Source organism: Sinocyclocheilus rhinocerous, unplaced genomic scaffold (genome assembly GCF_001515625.1).
Source record: "Sinocyclocheilus rhinocerous isolate Xijiao unplaced genomic scaffold, SAMN03320098_v1.1 scaffold579, whole genome shotgun sequence".
NCBI classification, from domain to species: domain Eukaryota; kingdom Metazoa; phylum Chordata; class Actinopteri; order Cypriniformes; family Cyprinidae; genus Sinocyclocheilus; species Sinocyclocheilus rhinocerous.
In genome coordinates, this window is record NW_015666542.1 from 208,929 (window position 1) to 228,148 (window position 19,220).

The 19,220-nt window shown below is 35.9% G+C and overlaps 2 protein-coding genes across 2 annotated transcripts; one reads left to right on the forward strand and one right to left on the reverse strand.

The window, feature by feature from the left end:
• Positions 1-4,853: 4,853 nt before the first annotated feature.
• Positions 4,854-8,803, reverse strand: LOC107732657 (uncharacterized). The gene is made up of 5 exons (XM_016544059.1): positions 8,695-8,803; positions 7,661-7,987; positions 7,284-7,451; positions 5,961-6,004; positions 4,854-5,859 (listed from the first exon to the last, which is right to left on the reverse strand). The coding sequence occupies exons 1-5, from the start codon at positions 8,756-8,758 to the stop codon at positions 5,638-5,640; spliced, it is 825 nt and encodes a 274-aa protein (XP_016399545.1). The 5' UTR covers positions 8,759-8,803; the 3' UTR covers positions 4,854-5,637.
• A 1,468-nt stretch (positions 8,804-10,271) lies between these two features.
• Positions 10,272-11,662, forward strand: dynlt2b (dynein light chain Tctex-type 2B). Its single transcript, XM_016544063.1, is given in 5 exon segments — positions 10,272-10,351; positions 10,529-10,662; positions 10,827-10,896; positions 11,421-11,484; positions 11,560-11,662. Coding segments are annotated over 5 exon segments (366 nt in total). The 5' UTR covers positions 10,272-10,301; the 3' UTR covers positions 11,608-11,662.
• The last annotated feature ends 7,558 nt before the right edge of the window (positions 11,663-19,220 follow it).

The following is a 19,220-nucleotide window of genomic DNA, read 5'->3' on the forward strand; positions in this document are numbered from 1 at the left end:
ACCGTGGACGAAGCGGAGTCCAGCCCGGGGTCGTCACATGTGGTTGCAGCAGGTATCACAATATGGTAAGGGACGTAAAATTTCCGTCACACGCTTGAGGTATTCGGCCAATCACAACACACTGGATAGCTGGCCAATCAGAGCACACCTCGCTTTTCAGACCGATGAGCTTTGTAAAAATCGATGCGTTTCAGAAAGGAGGGGCATAGAGGAGAAACAATAATGTACAGTATGTGGAAAATAATGTTTTTTTAACCTTAAACCGCATAAACACATTTCATTACACCAAATACACAAAATAATGTTCTTTTTAGCAACATCATATGACCCCTTTAACACATAAAGCTGATTGCAAACTTTTTTTTTGTTTTACAGTGGATTCATAATAAAAAAAATCAATCAATTTAGGTTATTCAGTGAACTAATAAAAAGTTGAAATGGGTGTGTAAATAAACATTGTACATTACTTTAAAACTGTATTGCAATGTATTTAACCTATCTACAAACTACAAACAACATTAACTAGACATTTACTGTATATCAAATAATTTAAGATAACAGTGGCCAGACGTTTTTATTACTAAACATCAAATTTTTCTTAATTCTTTGAGAAACTGCGCACAATTTGTTATATAAATAACTGTCTAATCAACATGAACAGTGAAGAAACAGTTAAGAGTTACAGGAAGAAACGATTGTAATAGTTTAACTCCACCTACTGGACAACATGGTATATGCAAAGGGTAAAGGGGTTTTCTTATTTAAACGTGTGTAATCTAATATCAGGTGTTTTATCTTAGAAGTCACAGATCTCAAGTAGTAAGTGACAATGTACAGTCAGCTGGTCACGACTGCAAAATAAAACACTTTTGTGTGATTAAGTGTAATTATACATGTAACTACAGAAATCAGTTGTATATGTAACTACAGGAGGGTTTTTTACTATGTAAAAACGCGTATGCACACAATAAGCGCACTGTATCAAATAATTAATTTAAAAGTAAGTACATACTATTTAGATACTTAATATAACATGGCTCACAACAGTCAATGCTGGGTAGATTACTTACAAATTGCAGTCTTCAGTTACTGACAGAAAATTGTAGTCAGTAACGTAAAAGTGAAAAGTGAAAGTGACATGTGGCCAAGTATGGTGACCCATACTTGGAATTAGTGCTCTGCTTTTAACCCATCCAAAGTGCACACACACAGCAGTGAACACACACACACACACACACAGCAGTGAACACACACACACCGTGAACACACACCCGGAGCAGTGGGCAGCCATTTATGCTGCGGCGTCCGGGGAGCAGTTGGGGGTTCGGTGCCTTGCTCAAGGGCACCTCAGTCGTGGTATTGAAGGTGGGAGAGAGCGCTGTACATTCACTCCCCCCACCTACAATCCCTGCCGGTACGAGACTTGAACCCGCAACCTTTGGGTTACGAGTCAGACTCTCTAACCATTAGGCCATGACTTCCCCTAGATCTAGATTACTCGGACTACTTTTGGATTACTTTTACATTAATTTTGATCAGAGACAACTGTGAACATGTGAATGTGGTGTTAAATTATTGAAATATTAACTTTAAATCTCAGGGGGCTACAAGTAAATATTTTAGGCCAAAGGGGTTTGACTGACTAGTTTGGGAATCTCTGCATCACATGAACAAACATTATTAAACATGAAAATAGCAATGACATGGTGAAAGTCTTCCAGGTTTTAAATATTTTTGTCAGTTATACATCAGTAGTGTTTAGTAAATTGTGTAACTATTTGTCTCATATGTGGTATAATTGAAATTCAGAAGCATAGATCGTAAATACATTTACATTACATTTACACAGCCATTCTATACAGTGAATATCCAAAGCTAAATGATATGACAGTATATAATTCTTTTTAGAAAGAAAAATTTAAAAGGGAAAAATAGGAAGAATCAACTCTGTGAATAACTTGTACTGATGTAATACATAAAAAAAGTAACTGTAATCTGATTATGCACATTTTAAAATGTAATGTAATCCAATTACAAGTACTTCGTATTTGGGTTACACATTATTTTAAGGTGACCTTGTTACAGTGTAATTATAAATTTAAGTACTGAGTAATATTAATTAACTACATGTACTTACTATATGCTTAGGGTTAGGATTAGGGTTTGTCTTAGGGTTACTTGCATGTAATTATGTATAATTAATTGTTACTACAATAGTAAGTATACATTTAACATGTAACAAGGACACCTTAAAATAAAGTTTGACCAATTTTTGGAATCTTATTTTGTAATCCACAATACATGTATTCAATTACTACCCAAAAATAAGGTTTAGCATGATTATAAAAGTATTTGACTTTTGTTAATGTTATAACCCACCAAATATCCTGTCCTGGATGCTGATTGGTCAATGTAGCCTTTCAGTCGTGTTACATTCCTCAATGTATACTGACCTCTTATTACTCAAGTGTTATTTTAAGTGGCGCTTTGTTAAGGACTATGCTATCGATCTGACAGAAATGACATTGTCGGATGAGAAGAAAAACTTGAACTGAACTGAGCCGGATAATGACACTATTGTAGCGCTGCTTTAAAGAGTCTTTTTCAGAATTGATTAACTACAGCTATATAAAGAAATCTTTTGCTCTTAGGTTTTAGAATTCCACTAAAATCTAATATTCACTAATATTTAGAATGTTTTTACTTTTTCAAATGTTTTATAAATGATTCAGGTTATTGTGAAAATACTCACTTTGTTACTATAGCATACTACGTATATAATTGCTTAATTTTTGTAATAAAGACCTACCTTAACGTTAGTAGCAGGATGCAGTCTCGAGGCCGTCAATGGAAAATGAGACGCATGGTGTCAGATATGATAAATGCTTAACCAGCACTACGGTTTTGTTGACTGAAAGGAAACATTTCACTATAAACAGAAACTAAGTGAAACTTACATGTGTCAATATAGGTCGGCCCACTGTTTTTTTTTGTTTTTTTTAATAGGCCATATCGCGTTTCTCATTAGATATTCAGGACAAGCCTGTGTGGGTGCTGGAAACTCTTCGCCATGCAGCTTAGAGTCATGGTTCTCTTAGTGCTTGCATATTTTGCGGTTTGAAATGTTAGGTTTTGATGCTCGCAGAAATTTCTGATAGAAAGACGTTTTCATTTTCGCCAGTTCTCGGTTTAAAACGCAGTATACATGACTCCATCAACACTCCTACTGCCAACACATGCAGCCACATCTGATGTTATCTTCGTGGCCGTGCTCATATGAACCTTCACACAGAAGTAAACAAAATCAAACGCTCTCTGGCGTGTGTAAAGTGCATCTGTTGCTTTTAGTGTTAAATCAGGATGCTTGTGTTTAAAAATGACAGGCTGTGTCATATTTTTTTTTAACTGTGTTTAACATTTTTACACATTTTATGAGACTCCTTCTTGGCTATACATTCATATGTAGTACAGAACTCATTCAAGTACAATATTTACACACATAGTGCAATAATCAGCATACACAATTTACATAATACACAAACTGCTGACTTACATTTTAAGATACATAGTGTTAGGATACACAGAAGCATTTTAGTAGCGCATAAGAAAATGATAACAGGAGAACGACAAAATCAAAACTTATCTTCACATTTTCTGAAGAAAACGTGAGTGGTGTCTGTGAATGCAAAACTCGCTGCCACACTCTCAAGTCTCTGGTCTGGAAATGACTCAGGTCCCTCCATAAATGCTGGGGATTTTTGGCCAGTTTTATCAAATCGTAAGTCTTATTTTTAATAAATGTAATAGCACACAAACCTCTCCTCATAAGCCCCACAGTTTGAGGTATTATTCTTGTGTATACCACAGATGGAGCAAGTATGAGAAATGATATGCTTGTGGTTGCAACATGGGCTTATTGGAAAAAACGTGCCTCTATATTTTTGCAAAACTCCACAAACGTACCTATGCATACACCTCGCTGCAGTTTCCAGTTGCAATGAACACTAGTGACAGTAAAACACCAACAACTTTCATTCCTTTTCATACAAATTATGATTAAAGGGTCAGATTATAGATTTTTCACGCAGTTTTACTAGTGATACTATGACCTCAAAACACTTTCACCATAGTGCATGAATTGTCATTTGTGATGCATTTGCATCACATATTTTAATTAGCTCCATATGTATGGTGTATGTCACATAGTAAATTTGCTCAGTAGCGCACCTGGTACAGCACTGCACTTGCTCAGGTACAAGTCCTGTGACGCACAAGTCACGATAAAAGTGCTCAAAGACTTGTAGTAGCAACATAAAATAGCACGCTTGCTTCAGCAAATGCATTTTTACCTCATGTTTGCCTTTGTTAGGTGTAGCGGTACGATATTTTCAAATGTGCAGTAATGGGTAGATTACATGTAATCTGGATTATGTAATCAGATTCCAAAATGTAAGTACTTGTAACTAGATTATATTACATGTGAAATATACATAATCAGATTACAGTTACTTTTTATTGATTACGTGATTACATATTATTCGCACAATAGCAATAAATAATTCATAATTTGTTGATTCGCCCTAATTCCTGTTTTTCATTTTTTAAAATTTTCCTTTCTAAAACAGCCTACCACTATTGCAGATTATGGGCCAGATTTACTAAACCACCTTTTGGTGTTAAAAAACTACTGTCAGGATTTACTACTGTCAGGATTTTCATTTTTGCGACTGACCTTATGGCATATGCATTTGTAGGAGTTTGCCTTTCAGGTGCAAAATTTATGAGAGGAGAGTATTTAAATGAATCACGCAACATGATTTACTAAGTATTTGCATGATTATTTACGGTCTATGTTCTTTAATACGTGCATTGCCAATAAATCACCTGCAGAACTTTCCACTCCCATCTGCGCTTTTATGGGATTACGCTCTCACGCTGATTTGCCCAGTTTAGTAAATCTGGCCCTATATTACCTAAAATGTGTAATGTAATGGATTATGTCACTATAGTTATAACTACTAGTTTTGTCATGTAATTTGTAATCAGTTGATAATCTACCCAGCACTGCAAATGTGGTAGAGCATTAACCTTTTAGCGCCACCCACCAGACATTTAATTCACGGACTGCTGCGATTCACATACAACAACCAACTCAACAAAATGTTGCCAAATTCACGTTCATCTGTTTTAGATTGAATTGAACGTCCTTTTTTTTGCACCACCATTTACTGGACATTTCACTTGGAAAGTGTTGCAAAATGTGAAACAAACCAACATGCTATAATTTTGCAGGCTAGGCACATTCTTTCCAATGAGCCTGGGTTGCATAATACTGTACAAATATATTCAAGTACCTCAGGTTTCTTTATGGGGGCTTCTGTGGTTAGCACCTCACTATGACTCAGTGTTAAACTCGGTGGCACGTTTACAGTATCAGTATGAACTCGTTAACAGTGAGAAGATGACTTACAGTATGTGGCAGATTGTGATCATGTAATTATTATCAAAAATGATAACAGTCTTAAGATTTCTACTCACTCTCCATAACTCCCAAATAGTATATATTAGGTTTACATGAGCAAACGTTAAAACAGACTCACTTTAGTGGACAATACATGGTATATGGTTTTATGACTATCACTTAATAGCAGGTACTTGCTGTTTATTTCTCATCCGCCCACTCGGTGGCTGTTTTTGCTGAGGGAAAATGATGGCAGCATATTCCACTCCATCCTGGGCCTTTGATGTCGCCTCGGCAGGTTTTACTCTGTCATCTCTTTCAGGTCTGTTTTGAAAGTCTAACTCTCCATACTCCACACAGCTGACAAACACAGCCCCGGATGTCCCACACTGCCCCTGCTAACAGCCCAGGCCGTAACGTACAAAACGTGAAGAAAACAAAGCTGAAATGTAATAAGTTTTAAAGTGTAATTTAATGAAATAAAGAGGCCATGACATACCAGTTGTGTTGATCTGTTGCTGTGAACTGGTGGGTTTTCTGCATCTGAGAATCAGTACAGTTACAATCAGCACACAATTTTTTGAACACATTAAAAATTGAGTAGCTTTTTATTTTTATTTTTTCTGCGTCTTTGTCAAGAAGATGTGTGGGGGACTTCTTGCTCTTTTAGTAAATCTGCACATTTACTTATTTTAATTAAAATACTTTAGTTTAATTTAATATTTATGTTTTTTAAATTTCCTTTTCAGACATTTTGACTATATATTTTTCCCTCTATTTTCGATTTTATTTGTAACACAATGTGATACAATGTTTTTTTTTTTTTTTTTTTTTTTAAATACGGTGTATCAAAAGTGTCTACTACCATATTTATTTACTACTACTACCATTACCCTTTTAAAAGCAATGAACTACTCCATGAATCATTTTATTTTATGTTTTACAGTAATGAACGATCGTTAAATGTCAACCCTGTTACCGTGGTTTTGAAAGCTACCGGAAATTAAGAAGTGGACATTTGTAGAAATCTAAAAAGCATCTAGTTTAACGATTTTGAGCACAAGGCTTGTAAATATTAATCTGTAAATCTTCAACCCTGTTACTTTTCTGAAAGCATTACTATATACTAACATTCACTACCATTCAAAAGTTTAGAGTTTTTAAGCGTTTTTGAAAGAAGTCTCTTCTGCTCATCAAGGCATCATTTATTTGATCAAAAATACAATAAAAAGTAATATTGTGAAATATTATTGCAATTTAAAATAACTTCTTTCTATTCTAATATATTTTAAACTTTAATTTATTCCAGTGATTTTAAAGCTGAATTTTCAGCATCATTACTCCAGTCTTCGGTGTCACATGGTCCTTCAGAAATGACTCTAATATGCTGATTTGCTGCTCATGAAACATTTTAATTATTAGTTTTTGCTGCTTCGTACTTTTGTGGCAACCATTATGGATTTTTTTTCTGGACAATTTATTTGGAATAGAAATCTTGTGTAACATTATTGATGTCTTTACTTTCAATTATGATCAACTGAATGCATCCTTGCTGAATAAAAGTATTGATTTCTTTCTAAAAAAAAATCTTACTGATCCCAAACTTTTGAACAGTAGTGTATAATAATAAAAGTTCTGAATTTAGCATAAGATGGCACAATATAATTCAATACCACTATAAAAACATATGTCTAATGTACAAAATCTAAAAAAAAAACCCCATATCTTTAAGATCACCCTATCAAACTGCAAAATCAGCTGTTTCATAGAATAAAAAATAAGAAATTTGATAAAAAATTTGAATGCAACAATTCTACATTACCTGGTTTTCTTGGATGGGTCCTAAAAAGCCAGCACAATATGCCCACAAAAAGACATATAAATATTATGACTGACGCACTGAAGAAAATGAAGAATGGTTTTTGTTCCGATAGCTCCAGTTTAGGTGAATTAGTCACTATATTTTCATGCACAGTTGTGGTTGTAGTTTCTGAAAGAAAAATCACTTTGTTTTTAAAATGAAATGCAACACTTGTTTAATCGTATTAATATTACTATAAATAAAACATTAATTTTACTCATGTAAAAATGCAAACCAACAATTACAATAGCAACAGCACATAATATATACGAGTATTTCACTCAAAAAAAAAAAAAAAAGGATTCTATATAACACTGAGGTTTTAAGAGAAAACGTACCTGTTGTTGTATTGCTTAATGTGACTTTAATATAAATTCTATTGCTCTCAATAAGAGGGTTAGCACCTTCCGAATACACTGCAACATGATATGTTCCTTCATCTTCCAGTGTGAGATTTGTGATGTGTAGTGTGACAGTACTGTTTTCCACATCACTGAGTGCAAACTTTTCTTCACAAGGGCTGATTTGTTTGCAACTTCCTATCTTGTTCTTATCTTTGTACAGGCTAGGTTTATCAGAGATTTTGATGATAACAGGGTCTTGTAAAGTAAATTTAACAGTGATGTTTTCTTCCGATGTACCATTGACTTCATGCGTCGACTCCACTGAAATAAAAACGACACTTGGTCACTTCAACAGAAAGCTTATAATAGACAGTTTAATGGCAGGTTCATCAATGAACTCATCTTTTTTTTGCAAATATAATCAACAAATCAGCTTTTTTTGGTAGCCAAGATTTCAACCTTTGTGTCTATAAAGAAAAAAAAAAATCACCTTACATCATGAAAACTGCAATCTCAAACAGTCTGTGTCATGATGTTTCTTTTTAGCGTTAAATAAACCTACTCGCTGTTATCTCATTGATGGTATGATACAGGCATGAAACTCTTCAAAAGAAGAAAGGGCTGCTGTTTTGCAGATCTCGTTCACATTTTCCGTGAGTCAAAGGAAATTTCTTGGTACTTCAATTGTCTCGTTTTTTTTGGTACAATATTACAAATGCTTTCAATAAAAGTGGCTCAAAAAGTTTTGAACACTTAAAAACGCTTAGTGTAAAGGCACAATTGTTCATCAGATTTATGGTTCAAAATGAAGAAAAATTTGATATGTGATGCGATAAAATTCATTCATTTTTAAGCGTTTGCTCCAACTTGAGTGCACAAAAGCGTTCAGATTTGTTATATCGTCCCTTAATGTGAGAAACATTTCGCAAAGTTGAAGTGAAAATACCGTACAAATCAACAGCCAGGAACGAGAACTCAACAGAGAGGAAATACAAAACCCAAAAACGTCCGTGACCTCTTTTACTCACCGTTAAGGATCAAGTACAACATGAATGAAAAAAGTAAGAGTTTCTTCTTGAGGTCACACTTCATGCTGCAGGAGGAACGGAGCAAGTGAACCGGAGATGCAAACGTCTTCCCGTTTCTGCTGATTTATGCTTTGCACTAACATGCTGTTTAGAAGAAAACCTACGTCTTTCAGGGGGAGGTACAGACAGGAACTCAATGTCATTACACTTGTAGAAGAAGTTTTTTTTCTTTTTTCTTTTCCTTTTGTTCACTTTCAGATCTCTAGAAACCAAAAAGTAGATGTGGCAATTCCAAAAAGAAAAGAATCAATAAAAAATATATATATATTATTATTATTAAGAGTAATAACACAATCTAAAAAGATGTAATTTTTATAATAAACTGCATATTTTTTTAAAAAGGTGGTCTGTAGCATATTTGTGATGTGACTGTGGATCCTACATTTCATCTCTCATCACATGCTCGCACATCATCTCACCACAAGACCACCGACAGACCACCTTGAGTTTCACAGTCCCACAGAGGAAGTGTTTGGGTGACTTTATAGCAGACGTGTGTAGTGTAAACGGCCACAAAACAGACTTAACGTTACAGCTTACCGACGGCATGGAATTATAACGTTTAAAACATCTTCAAACAAAATAAAACCTACCCAAACCTAACATTTATGGAAAATTCCCTTGCTCTAAGATCACAGTTGAACTTTTCAGATAAAACCTACCTTCATTGGGCCTATATCAGCTCACCCTAATGCCAGTTTGGTTTTCCTGTTTGATAACTAATTTATGTCCTCCAGACTCGATATGAATTTATTTAGGCTATTTCTAGAAATCAGACTTAAGTCGACGCGAATGTATAAACGTGTTTTTACCACTGATCTATGTGATAACCAGTGTTTTTACGTCTGAATGTACTTTCTTCAGAACGCGCTGAGAACGTTTAAAGGCAGGGTATGTGATTTTTCAAAAACACTTTAGAAAACTGATTCGGGCCGAATAGCAAAACAAACTTGTAGCCAATCAGCAATAAGGGGCGTGTCTACTCGTGATGTGGAGGAGAGCGCGTTCAGTGCATGGGACGGACATTAGCCGAGCCGAGCGACAGAAAGATAGAGATGGCAGATAAAAAAACAAAAGAGGAAAACGTCTGCGGAAAGATAAGGCAAGAAGTAGGACCCGTGTAAAATATTGGATCAGCTTTCCAGTGCTGGAGAGAACTCAAGGAGCGGAGGCCTGCGATCGGACGCCGAGGTTGCTTTGTTTCTTCTCAATAGGTGAGTAACACCGTGTCTACAACAGCTAAAGTCTGACTACACTGGACGCGATCAAACGACCGTTGAAAACCATTTGAAATGTGTGTCAGCACATCATAAATAGAACCCGGCAGCAGTTTTCTGTCGGGATTTGTTGCGCCGCGCCGCTCACATCCGTAGACACGGTATAACATTGGTTTTGCTTTGTTTCACAGAACTAATCGTTGCCTGGGTTGCGTACGTATATGTGGGGCGGAGCTATCAAAATAGGGGCAAGACCCTTTTGGGGTAGGGGCGTGTTTGTTTTGGTGATTTCAAATATTGCACACATTAAACGTTTGAAGCGTTTCATTCATGGACGTGGGAGCGAACACGTACCTCATTAGACCGAATTATAAAGACAAGTAAGACGACCTTCTTCTTGTTTAAGCGTTTTGCGATTAACTTAGCCAGCTAAAATAGCAGCTAGCTAAACTTAAGGCTGGATTTGAGTGCTTCTAAACTGCATTTATGAAGAAGTGTTTACGTAAACATCTGCTGAACTTTATATAAATACTGTTTGCGTTCATTTCCTCCTGTAGGTTCAAGGCAGGAGCGGCGAAAGAGTGCATTAGAGAAATCCTGAGGGAGCAGCTGTATGGAGTGCAGTAAGATCCTGAGGAGGTTCCCACATTATCCAGATCTTTAGCAGACTCGATTAAAAACAAGCTGCGAGGTGAGAGGCGCTGATACTGCTCTGTTTCTGTGAGTCGGAAATCAACAGTGTCGGAAACTAAGAAAAATAATTTGACATACAATTGAACATGGAAACTTTTTTTTTTTTGGCTAAGCTTTGGTTTTGATTGATACTTGAGTGACAGCAGGCTGTTGTATTTTCAGACGTGGGCTTTGACAGATACAAGCTCATCGTGCAGGTGGTCGTTGGAGAGCAGCGTGGAGAAGGAGTCAAGTAAGCGCAATACTTCTTAGGAAAATGAATGAATTGTGAAATCAGGATGGTTTCAAACAGACCTCTAGCGCTCATGCAGTAGACCCATGACCACAGACATTTTCACGTGCAAGACGTGTCCTCAGATGTCTAGCCGAGCTTTGGGTTGTTGTCACGTATCTGAGGTTTCTACTGATCTTTCTAGGTCACCCACATCGAGTAAGAGACAGTCTGACTCACTGTGGGCTCAGGATGTGAAACTAATATTGCAGGGCATCTGATACTGAGAGCTGTTTGTATTTGCAGAACTGACTTGTCAAGATCTTGAGCCACCACCATAAAAACAACTGCAGTGTAAAAAAATGTGTTGTTAGTTATATAAGACTCACAATTTTTTTTGACTTTTTAATTTCACATTACATATTAAAATGAACTATATTTAAATATCGGATTTCATTTAAAAAATTAGTTTTTTACGTATTTGGGTGATTATAGTTATTCTATAAAATAAAATCAACTTTTTTTCACTGAATATGTTTTCACAGGATGGCTGCGCGCTGCTTCTGGGATGCAGATACAGACAGCTATGCTCAAGATATATTTATGAATGTAAGTGAGGAATTATTTTTGCATTAATGTGACTTTCATCCCTTACTTTATCATTTTATGTTCTTTTTCTAACAGGACAGCTTGTTCTGTGTGGCCGCTGCGTTTGGTGTGTATTATTACTGAAGACACATAGGAGATGTGCAGAGGACCAAACATTCGCAGATGTGATATTTAATACCGTCACAATTTTTTTGTATCATTCGTTTGTTTGTCTGAATACCTCGCTGTATGATTTTTCCAGCCCGGTCTCATGAAAATGCGTATAAATAGTACGCCAAATAAAAACGAAAACTTGTGGTATTGATACGCAAAAATGGACTTTGGCGTGCATATAATACGCAGTTTTCGCGTGCATATGATACGAAATTTGTTGGCGTGCATATGATACGCAGTTTTCACGTACATATGATAAGCATCTACCCCACAACCCTAAACCTACCCATCGCATAGCATATACACGCCAAAGTCCATTTTTGCGTATCAATACCACGAGTTTTCGTTTTTATTTGGCGTACTATTTATACACTCTTTCATGAGATCGGGTTGAATTTTTCCTACATTGCCGTCTTTTGTCAAAGTTGTTATTTTCATCTTAATATTTATATAAAATACATACATTTTTGTCACTATCATTCTGTATTAGTTGGTCAAGCATTTTAAATATAATATTTTCACTTTTCACACATATTAATTTGATATGATTGACCGTGATATTGTTTTGTTATATTATTAAAACAAATTCAAAAAATTTGAATTATATTATTTAATATCAATTATATGTGACCCTGGGCCACAAAACCAGTCATATGTGTCAATTTTAATGTAAATAAGCTTGAATAAATAAGCTTTTCATTCATGTATGGTTTGTTATGATACAACTATTTGAAAATCTGGAATCTGAGGATGCAAAAAAATCTAAATATTGAGAAAATCGCCTTTAAAGTTGTCCAAATGAAGTTCTTAGCAATGCATATTACTAATCAAAAATTAAGTTTTGATATATTTACAATAGGAAATTTACAAAATATCTTCATGGAACATGATCTTTACTTAATATCCTAATGATTTTTGGCGTAAAAGAAAAATCGATAATTTTGACCCATATTATTGGCTATTGCTACAAATATACCCCAGCGACTTATGACTGGTTTTGTGGTCCAGGGTCACAAATTATCATCTAACAACATATTATAATAGCTTTAACATGCGCTTGCATGGATATACATGCCACATTAATTAAAATAACGATATTATAATGGCTAAATGTGTAAGGGGGCCCCCTACTGATTGTTTATGTGACTTACAAAAGTTTGGCTGTCATTTCTGAATTTCAGTCACTGTTGATGAGATGTAATTGTGTGATGAGACTGGTGTCCTTTTCCCTGCCCATCGGTCACTGGCCTTTTGTTTTGCAGCTGTCTGTGTTGCTGAGTAGCAGTCAGTGTGATCGCTGGACTGACAGTGATGGACTAGCATAGAAAGCCCACGGGTGTGAAAAAAACAACCACAGAGGAAAACAGATCATACTCTCACAAACTAACCATAAACACTAAGAGAGGACACTGAAAATTGCACTTAAGCGGTCAGATATCAGAAACATGCTAAAAGGCCAGTATTCTTGCAAATGGATCCTTGTTAAAGGAAGGTTTAAATTGTTTAAATGAAGGATTCTTAATTGTTTTAGATATTGAAAATTTTGAATAGTTAATAAATAGCCCTGCATCATGTTTGATGAATGGAATCCAGAACTTGTTTCGTGCTAATTTTGGGGTGCTGATTTTGAAAATAGTGCCCATTTTGCTCAAGCACGTCAGACTTTCTCACAATATATGATTTGCTCTTAGCATTTTTGCCTTTGACAAATACAGAGTTCTGTCATGAAACTCTAGATGGCGCAGTCCGATAGGTCTAACTCAATCTGACCTAATGACATCATCATCACATGGCACAGCTGATTGGTTCTCTCCTGTATCGGTAGCCAATGAGCTCGCTGCTCAACATTCAAATATATGACTGACTAGTGGTTGCCGTAGCAGTTACAGCGTGCTTCAGAAACCCTCCACCTTCCCCAGCTCCACCTGCATAGATCTGCTACGAGGTGATTCACGTATGCTATATGGGGGTTATTTCATGCATGTTATATTTGCAGCAGCAATATTCCTTACATGCTCACACAGCAGCATGTTGTTTAAGGTGAAAAAGCCTTGTATTATCATTTAATCTGCAGAAATAAATGCCAAAGAAATGATTTCTGTCTTCCTCTGAGCCAAATTACAACTATTTGTTCAATTCTCAGCCCATTTTCACATGTATGAATGATTATGCAGAAATTCATATTTTATGCCTAGTCCTGATTTCCACTTCCTTTGCAGATTGTAAGTTAAATGATACATTAACTTATTTTTGTCCATAAAACCAAAACTTTGAGATTATTTTTTTTTTGAAAAAAAAAAATAAATAAAAAAAAATAATAATAAAATAAAATAAGTACATGTTTTTATTGATATTTTTGAATTCAGCACCCTCAAATTAGGTAATATTAAGCCTTTTTTTGCGAATCAGTTAAAATAAAACGTATATATATATTTTTTAAGATGCAGGGCTGTTATTAATTGTCAAAGCCAGTAAGCCATCACTAGAAGTAAAATAAAAAAGCGAAGCAGAAATAAAATAAAATAAAATAAAAATAATAGATTTTTTTTAGGATGCAGGGCCTGTCAAAGCCAGTAAAAATAACTAAAATTAAAATTAGATTGAGAAGCAGCCAAAAAAGAAGAAAAAAAAAACTAACCAAAATAAATATATAAATAGGCGCTGATGTGTTGACACACACAGTTTACTTTTGAAGGCTAAACCTATTAAGACAGTCTTGAGTATGATACAGTTGTAAGAGAGGGTCATACATTCAGGCAACACAAATCCCGGCTACTCATTTATTAGTGTGTGGAAAACAAAATGATTTCTCCTATAGATTTGGCATGTTGAGATTTGTTTGCCCCTCATACCCTCCATACTTTTATCTATGATGGGAAAAAATATTTTTAATAAAAATTGCATCAAAGGCTTTGATCAGAGATCATGTTCTAAGATTAAAGGCACCCAGAATTGTGAATAAACCTTCTGAAGCACAATTATTATTCATATAGGAGTACAGGATATTTCTTTGTGGCTTTTAGTGTCTCTTCAATAAAATTCTCAGGGACCAAAAATAACCCATATATCTGTCTTTCCAGACTCTATTTACCTTACCTTAGTGAACAGTGTCATTATCCATCCGTCTTCCCTTTAGATCCGGACTTTCACCAAGGCCACTTTTATGCATTTCATAAAGAAGGAAGCTGCCAGCACATTTATGTTATTATGGATGTGTTTGTGTTACTGTAGATATCAGCAAACTGTGGTTTGCAGAGCAATATATTTTATTTACAAAGCTTGTCACAAGAAGAGATAGCTGTATGTCATTTCAGTTCAGTTTCACAGTCAGTAAAACAATAGCAGCGGAAAAAAAGCCTGCAATCAACAAAAACACACAAACAAAAATGTTACTGAACAAGTTTTTTTAAAGCAAGCAAAGTAAACTGCACACATCAGGTGTCGAATAATAATAAAAGGAATGCCTAGAAATCTCTTTGTAATGAATTCTTGCATGAATTCTTGCAATCAGCTGTTGTTGTCAGTTTTGTAACATTATTATTATTATTTATTATATTTTACATAAAGCAGCTGTTTTAGAGAAAGCCATGGTCAGAATTATATTGGCACCCTAAAAAATATTATCAAAGAGGATTGTGAAAATCTGTATTGTTTATTATTCTGATATTTTATTTAAAAAAAGTAAATAAAAATAAAATAAATAAAAAAATAACTAACTTTTCAACAAAACCACATTATGAAAATATTTTTTTCTCTCTAATACACATTGGCCACAATTATTTGAAGTCCTAGAAATTATTATGAGTAAAATCTCTGAAGATCTATATTCCCATTCATATTTAATTTTTTTAGAACTCCATGGTGACTAGGAACATGAAATTATCCAGCCATGACTTTTTGTTTCACAGGAATTTAAATATGAGGAACACAAAGGCCAGATTCTCTTTGCCATCCATCACAATGAAAAAAAAAATAGTTCTGTTGTGCAGCAACCGATTGTTGAGCTTTACAAAATATGAAGTCAAACAAATAGCAAAAAACACACACACACAAAAGAGCTAAAGCCTTGGACATTTCCACCATTAGAACAATAATTAGGGAGTTCCAATTAACAAGAAATGTTACAAATCTGCCTACAGTATATTGTCTGTCTATATTGTCTTAATGCAATGTGAGGAGGATAGCTTGAGTGGCCAAAGACTCTCCAAGGATCACAGCTGGAGAATTGCAGAACATGGTTAAGTCTTGGGGTCAGAAAGCCTTATAACGGGTCGTGGTTGGATCTTCAAACAGAACAATGATCCAATAGGAGCATCAAAATCAACACAACAAATGAGTCACTGAGCTCAAAACGATGGTTCTGCCATGGCCAGCCCAGTTCCCTGACCTGAACCCTATAGAAGACTGAAGAGGAGAGAGTACCAACATGGAGCTGGGAATCTGAAGGGTCTGGAGAGATTCTGGATGAAGGAATGGTCTCTGATCTCTTGTCAGGTGTTCTCCAAACTCATGAGGAATTATAGGACAGACTCATAGCTGATAATTGGCAAAAGGAGTTTGCAAAAAGTATTGAATAAAAGGGTGCCATTAATTGTGGCCAATGAGCATTAGAGAGAAAAACAAAACCTTTCATAATGAGATTTCCCTTCCCTTCCATCTTGGTTGAAAGATTTTAAAGGGATCCCTGGGTATTAAGACATGTATAGCTTAATATAACGTAAATTATGTCTCTTATTTAAATATATAGTACAAACCCCATGAAAGATGCATGTTATTTAAAAAAATCGACATGGTTTTTGGACTATGGGGGGCGCCATTATTTTATGTGCACAATACATTCTGCGTCGATGACGTCAAATGGTTGCACTCGGTGAGCTACTGGCGCTTATTTCTATAGTTTGGCTTTTTACCGCAACACAACTCGGTGCTACGATATCATCTTTAGTCCTGATGCCTTTGAGTCGTTTAGTAGACGACAGCTACTGAAAGAGCTTACTAACGGCTGAGAAACGCTATGTCATAATAGTCCAAAATATGTATAAAACGATGTAATTTTTAAAATAACATAAATCTTTAATGGGTCTTCTACTACATATTTCAGGAAGAGACATCATTTACGTTATATTAAGCCATACAAGTCTTAATACCCAGGGATCCCTTTAAGGTTTCTTTTTTTTTAATAAAAGATCAAAATGATTAACAGTGCTGATTTATTTTCACAGGCTTCTTTGTTCATATCTACAAAGGGTACCAATAATTTTGATACACTGTATAAAGACTGGAAACATGTTAATATGACGTTAAACCTACCTAGGTTTAATTTAAGCCTCAGTTTAGTCCTGAAGTAGCTCTAGTCTTCCTCCAGGAAATCAGCCTATTAAAATTTGGACTACACTAAGTCTGAGACTATTTAAAACCATGACAGAGAAAGCAGATTTCTGTTAATTTGGTTTAAAGGGCCATTTTAGTCTAGGACTAGGATTAATCTCTGTCCGGGAAACCACCCCATAAAGTCTCTGACTTTATTAGTGATGGGGATTTTCAATTACTCTTTCTGCAGGTCACATCTTACACCAGTAGGTGGCAGCAAGTGACTGTCTTTTTAATGAGTTATTCATTAATTTAACTGATTCTTGCAAAGCGCTAATTCATTCTAGGACCAAAATAAGTGCATTTCTGTCATGACAACTTTTGGAGAGTTTAGCATGGTAATGTACATGGCAGTGTTAACATGTTTTGTCTCGGCGGAATAGATCTGCTCCACTTCTGCAGAGTAAGTACCGAGACTTGCTGCTGCCAATACATCCACAACATGCTGCTGTGAGCATGTAAGAAATACTGCTGCTGCACATATAACATATATGAAATAACCCACATGAATAACACATGAAATCACCCTGTAGCAGATCTATACAGGTGGAGCTGGGGAGGTGGAGGGTTTCTGAAGTGCGCTGCAACTGCTACAGCAAGAAATGGCCAAGTATTTGAATGTTGAGGAGTAAGCTCATTGGCTACTGATTAGGGCTGCACGATAAAGCGCATGCAATATTTAATGTGCATCTTCTCAGTAAAGCCGATTCTGTAATCAGCGGTAAATCTCCATCACGTGCGGGCTTTCACATGGAGCAGCATTTTGTAGCGTCTGGACCAATCAAACACACAATTTTTCATTTGATTTAACAAATCAGTTATTCATTAGATTAACAAATCGTCACAGTCCCCTCTCCCAATAAACTGGATGCCAGGATGTCTGCAACGACACCAGGCCCCCCCCTGGTACCCATGGCAACCACGACACCTCTGCTAGACCAGATCCATTTACGACCTAATGGCATGTTGAGAAACACCTTTCTCACTACAATTTCCATAGGAAATCCACAGTGCACAGTAAAAATTGACTCTTTTCTAATTAATTCATAGGAAAACCTTTCTTTGAATGAACACACATACCCTTCAGGTCATCGTGTATGTTGTCTTTGAGATTTTATACTGTTTTATGCAGGCTTATGATCGAAACACTCAATTTTAGTCTAGGACTAGGATTAATCTCTGTCCGGGAAACCACCCCATAAAGTCTCTGACTTTATTAGTGATGGGGATTTTCAATTACTCTTTCTGCAGGTCACATCTTACACCAGTAGGTGGCAGCAAGTGACTGTCTTTTTAATGAGTTATTCATTAATTTAACTGATTCTTGCAAAGCGCTAATTCATTCTAGGACCAAAATAAGTGCATTTCTGTCATGACAACTTTTGGAGAGTTTAGCATGGTAATGTACATGGCAGTGTTAACATGTTTTGTCTCGGCGGAATAGATCTGCTCCACTTCTGCAGAGTAAGTACCGAGACTTGCTGCTGCCAATACATCCACAACATGCTGCTGTGAGCATGTAAGAAATACTGCTGCTGCACATATAACATATATGAAATAACCCACATGAATAACACATGAAATCACCCTGTAGCAGATCTATACAGGTGGAGCTGGGGAGGTGGAGGGTTTCTGAAGTGCGCTGCAACTGCTACAGCAAGAAATGGCCAAGTATTTGAATGTTGAGGAGTAAGCTCATTGGCTACTGATTAGGGCTGCACGATAAAGCGCATGCAATATTTAATGTGCATCTTCTCAGTAAAGCCGATTCTGTAATCAGCGGTAAATCTCCATCACGTGCGGGCTTTCACATGGAGCAGCATTTTGTAGCGTCTGGACCAATCAAACACACAATTTTTCATTTGATTTAACAAATCAGTTATTCATTAGATTAACAAATCGTCACAGTCCCCTCTCCCAATAAACTGGATGCCAGGATGTCTGCAACGACACCAGGCCCCCCCCTGGTACCCATGGCAACCACGACACCTCTGCTAGACCAGATCCATTTACGACCTAATGGCATGTTGAGAAACACCTTTCTCACTACAATTTCCATAGGAAATCCACAGTGCACAGTAAAAATTGACTCTTTTCTAATTAATTCATAGGAAAACCTTTCTTTGAATGAACACACATACCCTTCAGGTCATCGTGTATGTTGTCTTTGAGATTTTATACTGTTTTATGCAGGCTTATGATCGAAACACTCA